This window comes from Struthio camelus, chromosome 5, assembly GCF_040807025.1.
Source record: "Struthio camelus isolate bStrCam1 chromosome 5, bStrCam1.hap1, whole genome shotgun sequence".
NCBI lineage: Eukaryota > Metazoa > Chordata > Aves > Struthioniformes > Struthionidae > Struthio > Struthio camelus.
In genome coordinates, this window is record NC_090946.1 from 26,319,649 (window position 1) to 26,339,375 (window position 19,727).

Consider the following 19,727-nt stretch of genomic DNA (forward strand, 5'->3'; position numbering starts at 1 on the left):
TCAGTTTCTCTACTCAGCAACTGAAAAGGGAGATCCTGAGGAGAGAGGAGAAGGGGGGTGGCTGGAAACATATATTATTTAAAAAGTGGGGGGGGCGGGGGGGAAGGGAGCGCAGCAACCCATCTCTGAGGAACGTAATTACTCCAAGTAACTTTTCTTTCCCCCTTCAATGCTTGTTGACATGCATATTTATACTGTGGGTGATTCCCAGTAATATGTCCTTCCACAAAGACTACGTGGGATATAAGTCAAAAGCCATTTTAGAAAACAAAACTGTATGACTATACTACCAAGTGCTACATCATTTCTAGGTGTATCCATGATTCGGTAGTGCTTGCTCAGCATGTCGAGCTCCAAGTAGCTGTCCTGAACCTATCTGGGATGGAAATACCTGTATTACGGCTTAAGAAGTCACCTGACTCAGAAGCGGGTGAGTGACCAGCGTGAGACCATACCTACGTAGGGCTGTTCCCTGTTATTTCCCTGCTATAGACACATGAGGTGAGAAGTTGAGAGGACCTCCTTCTGTCAATGCAGGCACTCTCCTTGTAGAAAGGAATGTCTCAGACCTAAAAGATCAAGGCAGCGAGGTAGGAGGCAGAGGGGAAAAACAATCTTATCTCCTGCTTAAAGTGAAAGCCAGGTCTCCTGGCCTCCTCTCCTGATTAAGACGACAGCCTTGCATTGGAGCCTCTGCACATTCTGTCTGAGAACAAGTCAGCATATGTGAAATCAGTCATTTGAGCTTGACTCTTAGAGCAGAGGTGAGGGCACTCAGGAAATTACGCCCAACGGAGAGGCAGCTGGCAGGCTGATAATGGTTTGAGGGGAAACAGAAGCTCGCATGAGAACAGGCAGGACTGAGTTCAAGTCTCACTGGTGGGACTGCTCACTGGGACAGTGCCTTATGAGGCCTTTCAAAACTATACAATTATGCAGCAGAGGAACACTGAGAACCTCTCTGTCAGGGTTGATGTTAATGGAAAGAAGTAACTTGCAGGTGACAGTTAACAGATGTTGAGCTATATAACAAGCAATCCAAGATAACTTCTGATGAGAGAACTTGGTTCACTTGTCAAAAGAGGTTCTGTAGAAGTATTTTAAACCACAGCTATCCTTAAAATCCCAGACTTCACAAACCAGGGATGAACGAGGTTGTCCTGATACTGAAGCAACCCAGCATCATGCCGGGAACAGACAGAGGCCGGTATGAGACAAATTCCTGGAGTTCTACAGGAGTAGGTCTAGGAGGAAAAGCAATGTTATATGGCTTTTTTGGTCTTGGACTCCAAATAGTCTCAACTAGGTCAGCGAAAGAAGACTTAAAACTAATTCCTGGCCTTACTTTATAGTTGGGGGGTGGGGGGAAGCAAACCAAGCATCCCAATTCTTTAGTCAAGAAACATGTCTCTTGACTGAAGACCTGCACCAAAGCTGAACATCTTATATTTGCTCTTGCTGTCTAAGACAAAGAGGTCGATTTTTCTGGACGTATCAGTCTTTACCTATCATTCCAAAGTTATCATTATGTATTTCCATTCATGATTCCACAAAGTGAAATGACTAAAAACATCTATGAACGTATATGAGGATAAACCACTGAAAAGCAAATATGCTGAATGGACCAGAATCAAAAGATAGGGATGCTTCCCTGAATAAAAGAAGATCTTGCACCACTGCTGTTGTAGGAAAAAATGGTAGTATCATTCACTGTTACCTGGATTTGTGTTCCATGCTACACAGGAGAGGAATTCTGTGGACACAGTCTACATTACTCTGATGGAGATACACTGCGATCAGATGACTAATGATCCTCGGTCGTTAGGTCATGAGAAAGAGCTATCTAACTAAAGCGAATAATCAATCACTATTGTTCAGGACAGCAATGGAAGCTGAAACAATATCTCTCTGCAAACACTGGGAGGTTCCTATCATCATTAGAAAGGGAACAGTTGTGGAGGAGGACGACCGTCAGGGTAGATTGCATCTAGATCCAAGAAAGGCATATATACAGTCTGAAATAATAAGAGCTAAATATGTTGTCACTTTGGTAGTGACAAACTGCAGTCTGAATTCAGAAAGTGGCTCTCAAGACAACTGGCATAGCAAACAGTGAATTCAGTCTAGTAGCAATGAATTCAACAACGAGTTGTAATGAGAATTGATTTGCCTCGCTTGACTGCGGAGCCTGGAGAACTGAAAATGTCTATATATTGTCTGAAGATGCTAAAGGATTTTCCCTACACCTGCCATTCAAGAACCAGTCAAGTAGGTAAAGTATCAGGCCATTGCCACAGGGTTAAATGTCCTTTCCAAAATTTCTGGCTGAGTCACCCCCTGAACAAAGACCATTTAATATATAACAATGAGTTAGGAAGATTACCTTGGCTGGAGGGAATGTATTTTTGAAATATGTTCTTTTACAGTCCCTGACATAGGTGTGTCCTCTTAAACGCTCCCTAAGGGGAAGAAAGTACAACTTCCACTGAATCACAAAAAGAGAGTTAGTCTGATCTGCATTTCCCAAAGTGGTCTTTGGCTCTCAATGAAGGAACTGCAAATGCAAAACTGGCCTCAGGTCTGGAGACCAGACCTGCACAGAGAAGCCCCAAAAGGCGTCAGACAGTTCCAAGTCTCAAGAAGTCCCTAAGGGGAATCCTAACAGAAGCCTGTCTCAAGAGCAGATTGGAGGGTCAACGACAGAGAAGGACAACGCTTCCAGAGTTATTTCATGTCTTTAGGCCTTCCCACGTAAGAGTGGAGGTGATTCATTAAGTGTTAGTCACAAGTTCTAGGAAACAATTCTCTTAATGAGCCTCTTCAGGAACCTCTTGGGGCCAGAAAGTTCGGTCATTTAGTGCTAATCCAAGAAACTGAACAGTCTAGTATAGACATTTTTTAGCAGGAGATTTAACTAGCTGTTTCTGATGTCTTACCAGGGCATAGTCTGGCACTGCAGAGGCAGACTGCAAGGCAGGGCAGAAGTTGGACTTAGGGTAACTTAACTCCTTGGGTCTGAAAAGGAGTCTGGAGTTTTAACTAACGTATCTCAAGAGGCATGTTTCCTGGGGGGGAGCCAGCGGTTGTTTGTTTGTTTTGAGAGTAGAACTTGAAGCATCAACAAAGGAAATATTTGTTCGGGCACGACCCTGTCCTAAACAATATAAGCACTTACTATTTACCGTGATACAAATACCATTTGAAGTCATCCTCAAGAAAGAGCATTATTCCAGCAGGCAGAGAAACAGACACAAAGAAAATAGTGAATAATTAAGACTAGATTAAACAAAGAAAGAGGGCTAAAAAACTACATCGCCAGAAGCAACATTTGCTTGGCTAGGGCTTCCATAGCCAAGGAGAGACCAGAAAAGGGGGAAGAAAGGAAAAAATAAAAAGCAGAAGAGAAACTAAAGCAAAATAAATAAAATAAAATAAGACTTCAAAGGTTCAAAAGTGATGGTAGTGACATATCACGAAAACGCTTCTGAGGGGCACTCCAGTATATCTAAAACAGAGCTGGCTGAGAGGAAGTCAGGATTATACAATCAATTTTCCACTAGTGTGTGCATGCCTTATCAAAGGACAAAAAGAGGTCCGCAGTTTAAGCGCTTATGATACAAGTATTTAGCACAAAGGTACACACAGACAAGTTTTTAGGCATGAAATTAAGGGTTATGAACTTACTCAGACTCAAGTACTATGCAGAATGTTTTTACATGTCTTACACTAGAGACTGCATGTACTAAGTGGTGTATCTGTACTAGAGACTGCTCATAATTCCAATTATAAAAATATATTACTAAAAATACAAATACTTGTGTCATGTTTAGACTTTCTATTACACTTTCAGATCGTATGATCATAAGATAATTCACATTAGAAGAGATCTCAGGAGGCCTTTAGTCCAATCTCCTGCCCGCAACAGGGTCAGCTGTGAGTTCAAACGAGGTCGCTCATGGCTTTAGCCAGGCAAGTCTTGAAAATCTCCAAGGCTAAAGACTGCACGACCTCTCTCGGCAACCTGTTGCAGCCTGACTGTCCTCACAGGGAAAGTGTTTTCTTATACCCAGTCCTAACCAGTCTTGTTTTACCTCATGCTCATTATCTTTCATCCTCCCACCTCACACAGTGGAAAAGTCTGGGCCACATCAAATCGAAAAGGCTTTCAGAGAAAGCTTCTTAGCTTTCTTTCCCTTAAACTGGGAAACCATGTGAAAACTTGCAGCGTTGAAATAAGCAAGGTATAAACAGAAGCAAGACTCTAGAATAAGAATTAGTAATCCAGTTTCATTCAGTGGTGAACTATGTTATGTTGCAAGTAAGTACATGTAATACTTTTTCCCCTCTTGATAAATGTTTTAGTTAGTACTTCAAACATCCACTACCTAATGAAGCACTGTTCAGCAATTTCTCATATTTTCTTATTTCAACTGGTTTGCAGTTTCAATAATTAATTTCAAAAGTCAGCAATTATGTACCTAATCAGCTGAGGGAGTTTCCCAGGGTGTAAAAAGTCTGCAATTATTACATGCAAAAAAACAGAAGCTGTTATAATATAAAGTTTTTTGCCTCTCTCGTAACCCAAATCTGAACAAACAAAATAAATGGAAAGGAAGGGTCAAAAAACCCCTGCATGGCTGGAAATTAGCTGACTTCTTCTACAGCCTCCTCAGCAGCAAATAATCACAGCCACGGAGCTGTTCCTCTTCTGCAAGTTCCTGGTACTCATCACACTTATTTTACATGGTTCCTCTCTTTTATTGTCCAAAGCAACACCTAATTACCTCTTGAGACTATTTTAACCAGCAATTTGACCCTACATAGATCAGGTTACGGATCCTCTAGTGTCACCGAGATTTTTGTATTTAGCCTCATTCAGAATGTTCACGTTTTCCAATAAACAGCAGAACCAGCTGCGGCAAGATACCACTTTGTATTACCTCATTTTTAGAAGCTGAGCATCAACTGATGCCCTGAGCATTGTGAAATGGAAGTCAAAGAGTTCTAGCAAACGCCTGAAGATTTTCATCAAGGGCACTCAATTCCACCCTAAAGAAAAGGTGAACTAAAGCACATACTACTGCATAAAATTCTCTGTTCTGTCTAGAATAATATACCCAGTGACTTTTGTTTAATAATTTTAAGGAGAGACTGTACTTTAGCAGAAATTCAGGAATACTCTTGTAAATGAAAAAGACCAGGAGACAAACATAGCATTTAAATTACAGACTCTGAATTCATCTCTGCCTTCTCAGTCTCCAAATCATATACCTGGCATCTCCTCATCCTCTTATGTTTAACACACTTTTTTAATTAAGGTGTTGGATCATGAATTTAATGACTGTGTACAGCTGTTTCAGATCCATTTATCTCCTGCTGACTGTAAAACCGCTGATCAAAACTTCAGAAAGAGAATTTTCATTTAGGGGTTTGGATGCAACTGCAAACTCTCTGCCTCCACCCCCCTTTTTTTGGTACTGCATCTGTCTGTCTTTGAAGCCAATTCACAGCGGTTTGGGCTCTTTTCTGTGTGATAAATGTAAACTAGGCACATGTGTGGTGGCCACAGAGTTACCAGTTTTAAAGTCACAAGTAAATAAAAATACCTTGTCCATTCTTCTCCTTCCTCCTCCTCCCAATTTGTATGTCACTTGGAGATCACATTTCCCATTTCTAATGTCTCAGCCCTCCTTCAAGAAAATTCTTAAGAATTTTTAAAATTCAGAATTCTAATTAGATAGGAATACTATGCCTTCATTCACCAGCATGTGAGGAAGCTTTACTAAGAAACCTACACTATATGCTTTTACTATGAACTGGAAATTCATCCCACAGGATTTGCAAGCCTTTGGACAACTGAACATTTTACATCAAAAAGAAGGAAAAACGTATTACTTCCATATGCTTATAAGATGACAGCCTCTGTTTCTGTCATAAGATGCTAGGAAAGTAAGTGCATAGCACGCAAATATGAGCAAAATACTAGTGAAGTTCTGAACGCATTTGTTAAACAAAACTGCATCACTTTATATATCTCAGGATAAGTCATTTACTAGTAGCCTAGTGTACTCACATTGCCATATAAGGTTAAAAAACTGCAAATGGTCAAGTGCAACATCATAATTATAGCTTAATTTTAATACTAAAATAAAAAATAAGAAATCACCGTCTTTTATGTATTTTAGAAATGAACAAACCTGGCACATAAATACAAGAACTGATAAATCAGGAGACATTGCTAGAAGCCTTTTAAGACTGCTACTTGCAAAATGAAGCATGTCAAGTACTTTGAAAAGTCTTACAATTCTCATGCTATGCCAGAACACAGCAATTGAGGAGCTGCCTTTCTAAAAGCTTTGGTAAGTGCACGAGGCAGCTAAACAGCATCAAAAAACTGTAAATGATCACAAGTCAGCATGTCTTTGAAAACAAAAGCAATGTTCGGGACTACTGATTCAGTGTAAACCTAGAGAAGGAGGACTCGGAATAAAGGACCACTTTCCTTACTTATCCACTACCACTCCAAGTTTCTTTAAATGTTTTCTTCTTTATCATATACCCCTAGCTTTTACAAAGGCCGTATTTTTAATGAAAGCTTCACTCTGTCAAATACTGTTCTTGCTTATGCTCTTACATTGGCTTTACACTAGTGAGTGGTGAGTTCAGTGAGAAACTAAGAATTTCCTGATTCACTCTAGAGCAAAGAAAGTCAAGTCTACTTAATTTCCTGTCAGCAGCGCAAAAGGACACCTTCACGAACACTACCGTGATGAAAGCATTCAGGAGTAAGCTATCTCAAAAACAGCGGGTATGATGCAAGAACCTAAAGGCTGATGATGCCAAAGTGAGACAGAGCAGTGTCTCATTTGAGTCTTTACGACTCAGTTTACCAAAATATATGAGAAAAATAGGTCACATTTGCACACAATATTATACTTCGGCTGTTTAATTGTTATATTAAAGAAACAAGTACTTCGGAAGTCCACAAATAACGCTAATTTGTGAGGAATAGTGAGCACTTTGAAAGACAGGACTGTAACTCCAAGTTTTCTTAATAAATTGAAAGCACAGTCAAGGTGAAATTCAGTAAGACAAATTCACAGCTCCACACTTAGAATAAAACGCACAGACACAAAACGAGGCAGCAGTACGTGCAAGAAAAGAACTAGCTCTTTATCATGGACCACACAAATACTGGGATGCTGCTGGGATGCTGCTGTAATAAAGTCTCATACCCTTAGAGAATACTGCATTGACAACAATGGAAGCAATTATGGTATTATAAAGAATTTCAGTCTTTGAATTCTATATGATTCTATGCGGACAGGCTCAGGTTGACTACTGTGCACAGTTCCAGGCAATATAAATAAGACTGGACTCTCAGCTTGTCTACAGAAATGGCAACACTAAAGAAGACCTACAATGAGAAGACAATAGTTTTAATAAGATACAGGGGAATGGGAGAAGGAATAAAGGAAATATCAGAATAACTATCTTATAAGAGATATTAAAAAATTGTTAGTTTAGGAGAATTGTCTCATAAGAGATCGAATGAAAAGTGTTAGCAAAGACTCAGTCTAGACTTTCAGGAAAGTTCTAAGTTTTTCTTTAAACTTTCTACAAAGTATAATATATTGAAGTATTTGAATAGGCCACCTGGATATACTATGTATTTTTTTTTAATGGAAGACTTAAGAACAGAGCCAAAAAATATCCATCAAGAATTTTCCTGAAATATTTATTACTCCTCAGAGCAGGACAGATGAGATGAAGTTCTGCACTAAATTTCTGCTATTTTACATTATTTACTAAACTAAATCTACTACACTTTGTACGCATGTTGATTAAAGCGGCCTGTACAGATTCTGTTCTATAGTCAATCAGCGCTTGATTGTTGCCCTCGAGTATAATTTGCCTTTAAACTGCCGTCAAACAATTTGCAGACTGTTGCTAAACATTACAAAACAGAGAGATCAGCAGTCTGATGCAGCATGACAACAGTTGGGAATGACTTATATAAAGAGGCCAATGGGACATACTATCCCAAGCTTTCACAATGCTGCACCGCACTGGGTTGTACAACTACCACGGGCATAAGAGCCATGTTACATCCCCAAACTTCTGTGAATGAATTGGGCATCTTTAACTCCTCAACTATATTCAATTTAGCTATTCAACGTACGCTTGTGTGTTTGTGGGAGACGATGTGGTTTGTTTTGAAGCCAAATTGCACCCTAAGCGTGCTTATGAGGACAAAGCAGTAGAAGTTTGGCTACATTAGAGAAAGAAATGACAGTAAAATCAGATTTTAAGGTCTCAGCCTTCTCAGTGAAAAACAGGTTTAGAATACTGCAGAACAACCTACACTCCTGTAAGGGTCTCTACTTTAGGGCAAACATAAAGGTAACCTAAAGAGTACAGGAGAAAACACCTGTCCAACCAAGAATTTTAACAGCTATGCTAATTTATAAGAACAAATCCCTGCAGCTTAATGATTAATGCTTAATGACCATATCTGCTGACTGTTACAGAGTCAGACAAGAACAAACGAGCCACAAGGAAGTTGGGAAAGGCAACGCACAGCCCCTGCCGGGCAAACTCCTGGCAGCCAGTTTCCGTGTGTTCGCCCTTTGCAAAGGGCTGCAGAACTCAGCCTGCTGCAGTGTGACCCACCCCAGGAAAGAAAACCCCCTCTGCCCAAGTGTGCCAGGAGCTTTGTAGCAGCCACCAAGATTCTAGTCTAGTCCTTAACACCCTGCTACTCTAGTACATGCTTCCCTAAGGTATTTTGAGGCATTGCACTGATCGATCGCTCCAATGCTCAACAACTATGTAAACCAGAGCCCATGACTGCAGCGGGATCTTCGCCTGAGCACAGAACATCCATGCAGGGTCTCCTCAGGAACATCAACGCAAGCCGTATGTCATAATTCTGAAAGTGGCCCTCACAGGATTAAAAATAGGTGTTTTATATTTAGTGCACGGGGGGGGGGGGGGGGGAGCATATGTGAGTTATTTTGTCAATATTTATTTCCTTCTTTTCTGGTTATAAAAAGTCTTGCTAATATGAATGAAATTTTTGGCTCTGTGCATTGCATTCAGATGTATTGCTTCGCTTTGGCTATGATTTGAACAGCAAACGTGTCTCCTCCGGGAGGCAGAGGTCTATGCCAGTAGTCCTGAAGTAGCATCTAGTCTTTTGCCATTATTTAGCAATTTTTGCTGAGCTCTATTCCATTAACTAATATATCGAATAATGTATTTTCCATTCGAGTACAGGAAATATATAAATGTCACGCAATGACTATAAACTGTTTTTCCTTTTTCTGCAAAGCTGTTCTGACGCCATTAGCATCTTCACATTGTAATGCAAACACAGTACACATCTTTGCGCTAAAGATTTTTTGCTCCTCTAGTTCCTAGTACCTACTCGTGATTCAAGAGGTATCAGTATTCATCAGCATAAGTAATCATCAGATACTTAAATAAGAATGCTAAATCTTGTATAAATACAGGTAGCACTGGCAGGCAATATCTGAACGAACATCTGTTAATTGTGCTAATGTGGAAAGAGCACAACGAGTACTGTTTGTGCCACAAAAATACAAATTCAGTTATGCATAAAACCTGACTCTCTCATCAGCCAATTAAAAAACTGATATCAGATTGCAATCCATACAATAAAGCTAATTAAACAATCTTCCCTCCACTGAGGTCCATTAGGCTTTTTTTTTTTTTTTTTAAAGTCTATTTAGAATTTCCATTTGCCTCCCACTCTCTGCTGATTTTAAAATTCCTTCGGCAAAGCTTAGCGAGTTTCTCACTTTATTATGAGTTAGACATGCATCTGGCCATAAAGGCAAACCTCATGCCAAATTTTTCCCATTAACCATAGAGACAGAGACGTTAACAACTGAAATACAGAAATGAATGGTAACAGATATCTTTTAAAATTGATGAAGCACAACATTTCTACTCCTTAACATTATCTGATGCTTTCATGTTGGGGTTTGAGGGTGGGTTTTTTTCCCTTTTATACTGTCCATTTCAAAGATTTTTTTCCCAAATAGTATTAGGAAAACATTTCATTTTAGGGAAAGTGGAATATTCCAGCAACAAGTAAGTTATCTTATATATTACGATATTCTATATCTATATACTTATTCTCTATTTTCTTATAAATTGCATGAAAATAATAAGAAGTCTCTAAATAGACTAGACAGGAAAACAGGACAAAAATAGATCGAGTTGGCTTACCATGTTTACTATACACTAACAACAAAAGACATTTTAAGAAGAGATGGCTGGGATTAGACCGATTTCCGCCCCCATGTAGCTCATCAAAATTAAAATCTTCCAATACTTCTCTTGAAAACATGGGGGTGATTCCTAGTGGTAAGTGAAATCTTTCCTCTATAAATCATTATTAAAGTTAGCACCCTCAATAATATTACCCATCCTATAAATTGTAATTAATATCATAACTAGTATTTCTAAGTTTGCAAAGTCAAACAGCTAGAAAAAACAGTACCTCATATGAGAATCCTGGCCAACAAACCCATGTAATTTCTATCCACTTTCATAAATATGATGTGCATTCTCAGTTTTGTCCAGAATTCTTTCAGCAATGTGATCTTGAAATAGCTGAAAATACTGTTTTGTGAATCATAGCTCTGAATTCTGATCCTTTGTATTACAACAAACAGCTTTTCATCCCACCGAATTCGTTCGTTAAGTAAAGTAACGCTGAACATTTTTGAGAGAGCAGAATCTAATTTATGACTGATAAAATAGTCATTACAGTCGTGACAAGCACACTTCTCAGAAATGTAATCTACATTGGAATGGACAAAAATATCTAGACAAAGAAATGCAATTGAAAAAGTAAAAGATTTGGATAAAACTACTCTCATATTAGCTTTGTCTAACAGAAATTCAGGTGTCCTAGGCTCTCATTCAGCAAATCATTTATGCACACATTTAAGTGCAAAAATGGGGGAAGATGAGTTGAAGTCAAGACACAAACGCTTTGACCTCTTGAAGAGGTTGCACAGAATATAAAATGTATTATGCTGCTCTCATATCATGCCAACGTCCACAAATATTTATGCTTACTTAAGCATGTTCTGCATTCTCCTCTGCAAATAATGGCTCCCTTTGGGCAAAGCATGTAGTAAGGTAAAGTCCTGGAGATACAGTTCAGGTAAAGGTCTCTCACCTGAAACATTCCTGCATGGTCTTCTTCTTTGTCACCTTCTTTACCCTCCTTGAGGGCAATCAATGTGAATCCTCGAAAGTAAGCAGGAGTGGCAGCGGAAAGTGTCACTGAAATAAATAAATAAGTAAAGGAAACGTAGTATTAATTGTGAAATCAGCCATGCGCGTATCATTTCACGGTTCAGTTTGAAATGCGTGTTCTGAATTGGTATCAACAAAAGCTAGAGTGCTAACAACATGGATTAGGGCCAGCCAGAATATAAAAAAGTTCAGCTCAAGTTTCCACATAGACTGAAGAGCATTAGTAGAGTTTTAATGTGAAATATCTCAGCTATTTTCACCTAACTGTTGTTGTTGTTGTATCTTTTAAGTAGACTGCTAATCTGCTCAGCTCTACAGGGATTTTTGACATGAAGGAGTATCTCTCGAAACATTTGGCTTCAGTTTTGGCCCCAGTCTGGGCACAGACTAGGATCTAGCCAGTAGCACATAGAAAGCTTCTAGAGCTGTAAAGCGAGATTCCTGTGTTATCTGCTCCAGCTGAGCTACACTCAACATGGCACCCCGGCTGATGGAGACGGTAGCTCTGAAATCATCATTCCACTCTCTCAACCTCAGGGCAGAACTGGACACAGTTTAACTTGTGGCTAAAGTTGTCCTCTGAAATTGTGCTGTCAGCTGTGACTGCCAAATCACACATCAGCCACATGTGCCAATCATCACACCAGCAAAAAAACCCTTCTCACTTCAGTCCTTTCCGTGAAGGCTTCAGTGACTGGATCCGCCAACAGAGAATAACGCAATATTTACTAATTCAGTTTGACTATTCCCAGCATCAGGATTGTGTCACTAATTTTCAGATAACGCAAGAGACTTTGGTATGATGTTGCTATTTGCCATCATCCCTGTAGTTCCTACACACCATCACATCAGCAGCACTTGAGTTATACGTCAGCTGTGGCTGTTTTTTGGGGCTGTCAGAGAGGCTGAATGGGGCAGTGTCTTGAGGCCGGATTTAGTTCAGTAACTGTAAAATTCCCTAACTTTTTCAATACCTTATAGGAACCCTAGTCTGAAACAGAGTTAAATTTCAGGGAAAAATATTTCTTTCTGAATAGATCAGCCAGAAAACTGGACTAATACCGTAAAGCGGCTTTTACTTCAAGTATGATGCAGACTCCGTGGCTTGTAGTACACTGTATTGACACACCCTCCAACTCTGAATGGCACAAAAAACCCAAAGACCACCCGGAGCTTTAGTGAGCAAACTGCAGCTAGCAATGCTGCTTCACAGACGAGTATTCACAAGAGACTCCCTCTCAACAAATGGGCAATGAAGGGTTGAAACGCATTACTAGAAGTGACAGATAGCCCTTAAAAAGTACGGCTTTTAGAACGTGCTCAGAGTTCATTCGGAACATATGGAGATCTCTTTGATCTAGAAATTCAATAGTGCAAAAAAAAAAAATAGGATGTTTGACAATTTCTAACACTATGTAGCTATATTTGGGTCTGGAAAACATGGCGTGTGTGTGAATACATGTGAATTCTTCCAACTGCTCATGAAGAGAGGAGGATTGGAGAGGTACGCAAAAGATTAAAAAATGAAATGAAAGTGCCCTGTTTATACCAAGGGGAGTTAACGTTATTTGCCAACACCTGAACAAATATAGGGTATTGACAGGCATACTAGCAAGTCCCACAACTATCATGATTTTCAGCAGACTTTTCTATTCACTTCATGGAACCTTGTTATGAAGTCAAACCTCATTTTTGGGGAGAAATAATTTTTCATATTTATGTACATAAACTGAGTAGCAGCATAATAGGATTAAAATTCCTAATTAATTTTCAAGTATTGCTCCAATTTATTAGTTCATTATCTCCCTGTTATTTATTAGCCCAATTTTGCAAACTTCTGCAGCTCTATCTAAATAAAAATCCATGGCCAGCCGCTCAGTGGCGGCAACTGAGAACAGCACTGATGAACTCAATGGGGATGAACTCCTTACACTCCCTTGAAGACTGGTTCCTAGAAGCTAATTCCCATAAAAGTCTTGAACAGGCAGCAATTTTTTCCATATATTATACGTAATTGAAAACTCTGAATCACTATGAATAAAAGGTTACACCAGGAATTCTTAAATGTTGATGCAAGCAGAAAAATCCAGCTGTGAATTGACTCAACAGGTTTCCTTATTTTCCTCGCAAATTTATGGATCAAACTAAAGCAGTTTAAAAATCCTAAACAAAACACCTACCTACTAAACAGAGGATGTCTGAAATGCTAAAAAATTAATCAGCAAAAAGAGAAGAGGAGAATTCCAACGGCTGACTCATAGTTTTTGAATGTCTGAGGTTAGCAATACTCATGCTGTGGTTACAGAGTCGCCTTAACCCAGAATAAATCCCTACTTCCACCAAAGTGAGCGAGCCAGCCCTCCCCCTCGCGCAGCTCCTACAGAGCAGCGCACACACAGCTGCGCTGTCAGCTGAACTAGGGAGCAGATCCAGCTGAAAAGTGAAACAGACCAAAAAACCAAGTGGGGAGAGGTCCCTTCCCGGGGCGGATTCCCGGCACAGCCTCGGGGACACTCGTGCCAGGAGCAGCCGGCAGCGGGGACACGGCGACCCCAGGGAGGGGAAGGCAGGGCGGCAGCTCCCAGCAGCAGCGGGGACCCAGGCTGCGTTCAAGTGTCTGCGCAGCCTCAGCTCAAGGACACTTTGGTCACCCCTGAGCTGGGCCAGAACAAATGCTAACGCTCGAGCTGAAAATACTTCCGTCGATTCTCTGCCCTAGCCAGTGTGCTACGATAACTTTGCAGTGCAACTTGTTGTTTGAAAACCATATAAACAAAGCGCCTTGTTATGGGGATGGTTCTGTAGTTACTGGCACTAAACTGTTTTTTTTCTATACAGAACCAGGAGGCTCGGGGTCCACGCGGAGCGGGGAACTGCCACATTACCTCTGGATTTTCACAAGAGATAGCAGCTTCTTGTTGCGTGAGAGTAGAAAGTTCTCTTTCTTGGACTAAGCTCTGTTTGTGCCATTTTAAAGAACAGCTGAGTACTAGTCACACAATGTTCGCATTAATTACTGTTCATTGAATAATGTGAACTTCCAGTAAAGACCAGTGAAATCTCAGTGCAAGTCTCAAACAAAGTTAAAGATTTTACTTGAAAAGGAAGATTACTCCTCAACAGTTACTTTTGTGTTTGCATCGCCCCTGGCAAATCTCCAATTACCTTACAAGATGCGCTTTCTCACACACACTCAGTGTGCTCTCCTCCTTCCCAGTGGCCCCAGCTACAGCTGGGATGATCAGAGCAATTGCTGTTTGGTTTCAGGCCAGAAATCTGACTTTCCATGTTCTACGTGACACCACATCCTACGTTAGACATTGCACAAGTATCAACAAATGCACTTTAATTATCTAGTCTACCGCTAATATCTGAAATGCGAGAGGTACTAAAATACGGACAGAAGGATGGTTTCTTTATGTATTATAGAAAAGGATGTTTGTGTGTTTTCAGGAAGGAAGAAATGGAAAGATTCAACATGAGCTAGAAGGGAAGTCCCCAAACCAATGCAAACGAAGTGTGTAACACGAACTGAGCTGGTCCTTGAAAACTGAGAAGGTAAACAAACTTACAAGTGAAAACTCCATTAAAAATAGAAACCGCATCCATAGAGAAGGAGTATTTAACAGGGTTATACTAGTCACATCCTTACTGTAGTCAACAGAAGAGCAATTTCAGGATATTATGGAGGAAACGTTGCATTTCATGTTGTCATGGGAAATAGACATACTACTAAGTTTTAAAACTGTTTTATGCATATTTTAAGAGGCTAAATCTACTCCATTTTTCCACAGAAATCTCATGCAATTATTATCTAGCTCTATAGATCAAGGGAGGTAAGATTGACAACAGGTCATTATCCAGTAACACTTTCTAAGCCTAAGTCCGAACTGCACCCTTGGAAAGCAATGAAAATTTTGTTGTTTCAGCAGAAGCAACAGTATCCCGTCATGGTCTAAGTCAAACAGCAGCTACAAGGGGACACCGACCCCAGGACGGTGGGGCAACATGCCTGGCACTGTCTGCGCTGGGCTGGGCTGGCGGTCCTACAAGGGGAGAGGCCACAGTATTGCGGCCGCAGAGAGGAGGCAGGCAGAGGCTCTGCCCCTCGCAGGCACAGAGATCTCCAAAGCAGATGTCAGAGCTCAGTCACAATCCCTCCCCAGGAAAAACCCAAGCCCGGGGCCAATGCGGCTTTCTTGGACATTAGGGAGGAAAGGAAGAGGGCTCCTCCACCCTGCTGCCACCTCACTTTTACATGCCTGAGATAAGAGAAAATGTCCTTCTTTACCTCTGCTAGTGCTTGGAGGAGGGGAAGTACATATCCATTCAAAGAGAGATTGGTCAGGGCTTAGGGCCATTTTCTTCTCCTACCGCTCCAGTGAGGTTGCGGACAAGACCTCCCTATGCCCTGATGCCCCAGCAACTTTCCCTGTGGGCAAACAGCCCCTGGCTGATCTGAAGGTTGGTAGCTGCAGGAAGGCCATGAAAGCTTTCCCAAAGGCACAGGGCAGCTGTGAACTGTGTCTGCTGATTCCCACGCCACTGGAGTGCTGCAGCATTTCCTCCAGTCATCGCAGCTCGGGTGTCCTGCATGGGTGCCACGTCAACCAACGATCAAGAAAGTCACAGACTTAAATGGATGCATCTACACCATCAATTTGGTGGAGTACTGATTTTATTTGTAGATCCAATTCCTGTGTCATCCACTTTGCATAAAAAACTAGTTTATTGCAGGAGCCTGCTAGGGAGTGTGCCACTGACCCAGATGGCATTAAATCAAACAGGGGCTATGGGAACAGGCATATTTGGCTCCAACTCAGTTGAGGTTGTGAGAGTCTTCTGCAATGTTGTATGAGACTAAAAAACACAAAAAGACTTGCTGTAATCCCAGTTTTTTTTAATTAGCTGGATTTTCTCTCCTTTTATATAAAATAGGAGTACAGTTCTAGCTGTACTGCAGAATTTCCTTTGAAAAGGACCTCTTAAAACTTTCTGTAATGCCATTAGTGTTAACTACTGCTATAGATAACGTGCACCTTACGGCAACATTTACTTAAGTTCTCTCTACAATTCAGAAAGTGTCCTTAAAGGACCATTTACATAAGCTTAGGTGCCACCTGAACACTTTCATCTTAAAAATCAAAAACTGGGACAAGTATTTTGGTCTACCTTTTAACTTTTTATTTTTACCTGTAATTTTCTCATTTCTAAGAAGCTACAATATACTAAAGGGATTATTTTATTAATTGAGGTCTAAATACCACAACCTAATATATCCACAAAAGTAGTTCCGCTAATTCATCTGGGAGTTTCCTTCTCCACTACATTTCCATCTAATAGAAACTTCTTTGGTAGATGACGGAAAAATCCTGATACTCTCAGAGATAATTCATGAAACTTTAAGAACATTCACATGTTTATCACTGTCAAAGAACTCTACACTCGTCTTTATCCTACCGTGAACATATATCAAACTGACACGCAACACGAAGCCTTTCAGACTCAATGTACTAATTGTAATGTCTGGAACAGTTACATTATTTGTGGGAAATGTATATTTCCTCACACCACATTAAAAAGCAGATTTTTTTAAATCTTTAAGAGAATGATTATATTATAGGTATGCTTTCCCCCCCATCCATACTAGAATTTCCATGTTCATTCAAAGAGAAAACACTGTTCTTCATACTAAATCTAATAAAGGTCAAGACAAACACTTAGAAGAAAAGCTCTCAAAATTTCTTTTCCCAAAGGATGTTTTCTCCAAGACACCATTAATTTTGCTTATAAAAGGGAATGATCATTTTTATGTACCATACCCAATTTCTTTCCAAAGTACTTTTGAAATACAAAGTTAACAGCATGTTCCAAGAAGGTTTATTTCCAAAAAGTATTACATGCTAAGGCAAAAAAAAAAAAAAAAAAAAAAAAAGGACTAAAGATTGCCTTTACCTATTAACTAGAAAAATATATTGAAAGGTGAAAGATTTCAAGGACTGTATGTGAAAAGCTCAGCAGAGAATGAATGCCTCCATCTCTTATTTACAGTGGTCATGAGCACCATCTCTGCCTCTTCCCTGTTTGAACCATCTGCTCATTCACCCAGAAAAAAGGGGGGGATGGGGGATAAACATAAGTAGAAAACGTGGGAAGTTGGCAGCCTCCTGCATCACTGGTTGCCCATATGCTAACTCATTATATCAACACTCATATTTCAGGGCAAGAATAATTAACTCCAAGTTTCCTCTCCTTTCCACTGGATGTTAAGGCTGCTATCCACTCTGCTATATTTAACGGGGTAGGAAGAAATCCCACAGAGCCAGGTGATCAGGAGGAAAAGCGCGTGTCTTGTGCCACACCAACTCACGATCCTGCGCTGGCACTCAACCAGCAGCGAGAATTCACAAAAGACAGGGGAAATACCTCTCGATATCAAGCTAATATTTGGGAGTAAAGTGATGCTGTGCAATCCAACTCCCTCTCACTTGTCAGGAAAGCATCCCCAGTAAAGTAATGCGTAGGGGTGCGTTATCCTGCCTCAACCCACAGTGTCATTCATATACACACACCCCGAAAGGGACAGAGAGGGGACGGGGAGAGACACTTCAGAGTTTCACTGACACTTGTTCTGGCCGCTATTATTATTTTTGGAAGTAGAGAACAGCCAACTTACCCCGATAACTGCTCCCGGGCTTGTAAAATTCTGGATCGCCTTCCACCCTGAGGCTAAACTCATTGTATCCTTCCCTCCTCGTGCCCTGGGCTCGCAGGATCCGGCTGCAATATCCCTCCGACTTCGCGGCTTTCTCCAAGGTTTCGTCAGGAAAACCCCTGGCCACCAAGGGGAAAGTCAGGGCTAGAAACCGCAGGGCGAAGGGGCGCAGGGACAGTCCCATCCTCGGGCTCGGCGCAACTTTCCGCGGGGGCGGCGGGGCGGCCGGCGGTGCCCGCGCCCCGGGAGAGCGGCGGCGGCGGGGCGGCACGGCCAGGTCGGAGGGAGCAGCTCGGCGGCTGCCGGGGAGCGGGAGGGAGGGAGCGAGCGAGGGAGGGAGCGAGGGAGGGGAGAGCGGGGAGGGAGGGGAGAGCGGGGGCGGGGGGAGGGAAGCCTGATCTTGCCCAGGCGCCGGAGCGCCGCGCTGTTTCGTTTCAGCGCGGGCCATGAGCGGCTCGGCGGTGCCTGCTCTGCTCTGCTCTGCTCAGCCCGCCGCGGCCGGCGAGCCCGGCGCCCCCGCCGCCGCCCAGGCGGGCAGCGGCCGAGCCGGCAGCCTGGGAACTCTCATCGCCCGCATTCCTGCCAAGGGCCCCGGTTAGTGCAGGGAGGGAAAGGCTCAAGGAGTCTCCTCATCCCCCCGCCCCGCGCATCTTTCTCCCAACCGCCAGACACTGTAAACACTATCCAGCACCTCAGTGCAGATGGACCAAGATAACCGTGCACTCCCTCAACGCTCAAAAAGCAAGAAACAGCAGGCAGGGGCCCCTGGGCGCAAGTTTCACTAGCATCACTTAAAAAAAGAAATGCAGGGTGGACATGCCAGAAACACGAGATCCATCTCTGCATCTACCTGCAGTTGTGTGCATCAGGGATGCATGCTATATACACACACACACGTGCACAGGAGCCAGCCTGCACACAGTCCCACTAACTGAACAGAAGACGTCTGTTCAGACATTCGGAAAAACTATACGGATGCTTACAGGAGAAAGCAGGTATCATTATTTTCATTTTACACAAGAACAGAGGCACAGTGACACTGAATGACTTAAACCCACAAAAGAGGTTTACATGAGTGAAATTAAGTGAGCATAGGCCCCCCGAGTCCCTATCATCAGTGTTTGGCACAAAAACACTACCCTCCCTCTACCCCCTCCGCTGTGGAGGGGAAAGTCGGAAAAATATGTCATATATCAGGCTCAGGCTGCCAGATGTAGGACAGGGACAAGACTGTAGCAGACCAGTGAATATGACCACATTTAGACACAAATCACATGGAAACGTGGGAAATGACAAGCAAGTCTGAAGCCCTTGTGGTAGCTACTGAAAGACTTACTAGGATCAGCTCCTCATTTTTGGATTCCAAACTTACCTCCAGAAGCTATTTAGCAAGAATCTAGTGTTGCGTGACAAATAAATGTGTTACTTCATCAAGGTCTCAGTGAGGATGATGAACCTTTTATACTAGAAAGGTTGCTTTCTAAAAGCTTTATTATTGTAAACTTGCCTATATCCTACTCTTCTGCAAATACAAAGCTATCAACAACGCCCATCCATACGCTTCTGAAGAAGTGGCAGTCAGAGCTTTTGTAAGATGACTGCTGCGACTTCCCCTGCTGAGAGGGAGATTACACAGTAGTCTTGCCAGGACAAGTTGCTTTTCTATTCCTTACATCCTGTTGAACGCAACAGAAATGGCAATCCTAACTTTCCA

General features: G+C 41.7%; 1 protein-coding gene across 1 annotated transcript in view; it reads right to left on the reverse strand.

Annotated features, from left to right (window-relative positions):
• SPON1 (spondin 1) overlaps positions 1-18,606 on the reverse strand; it is a 204,618-nt gene extending 186,012 nt beyond the window's left edge. The window contains exons 1-2 of the mRNA XM_068945201.1: positions 17,975-18,606; positions 11,219-11,325 (exon numbers count right to left, since the gene is read on the reverse strand). Of these exons, the coding sequence (XP_068801302.1) occupies positions 11,219-11,325; positions 17,975-18,461 (594 nt within the window). The 5' untranslated portion in view covers positions 18,462-18,606. The remainder of the gene's footprint in view (positions 1-11,218; positions 11,326-17,974) is intronic.
• Positions 18,607-19,727: the final 1,121 nt, after the last annotated feature.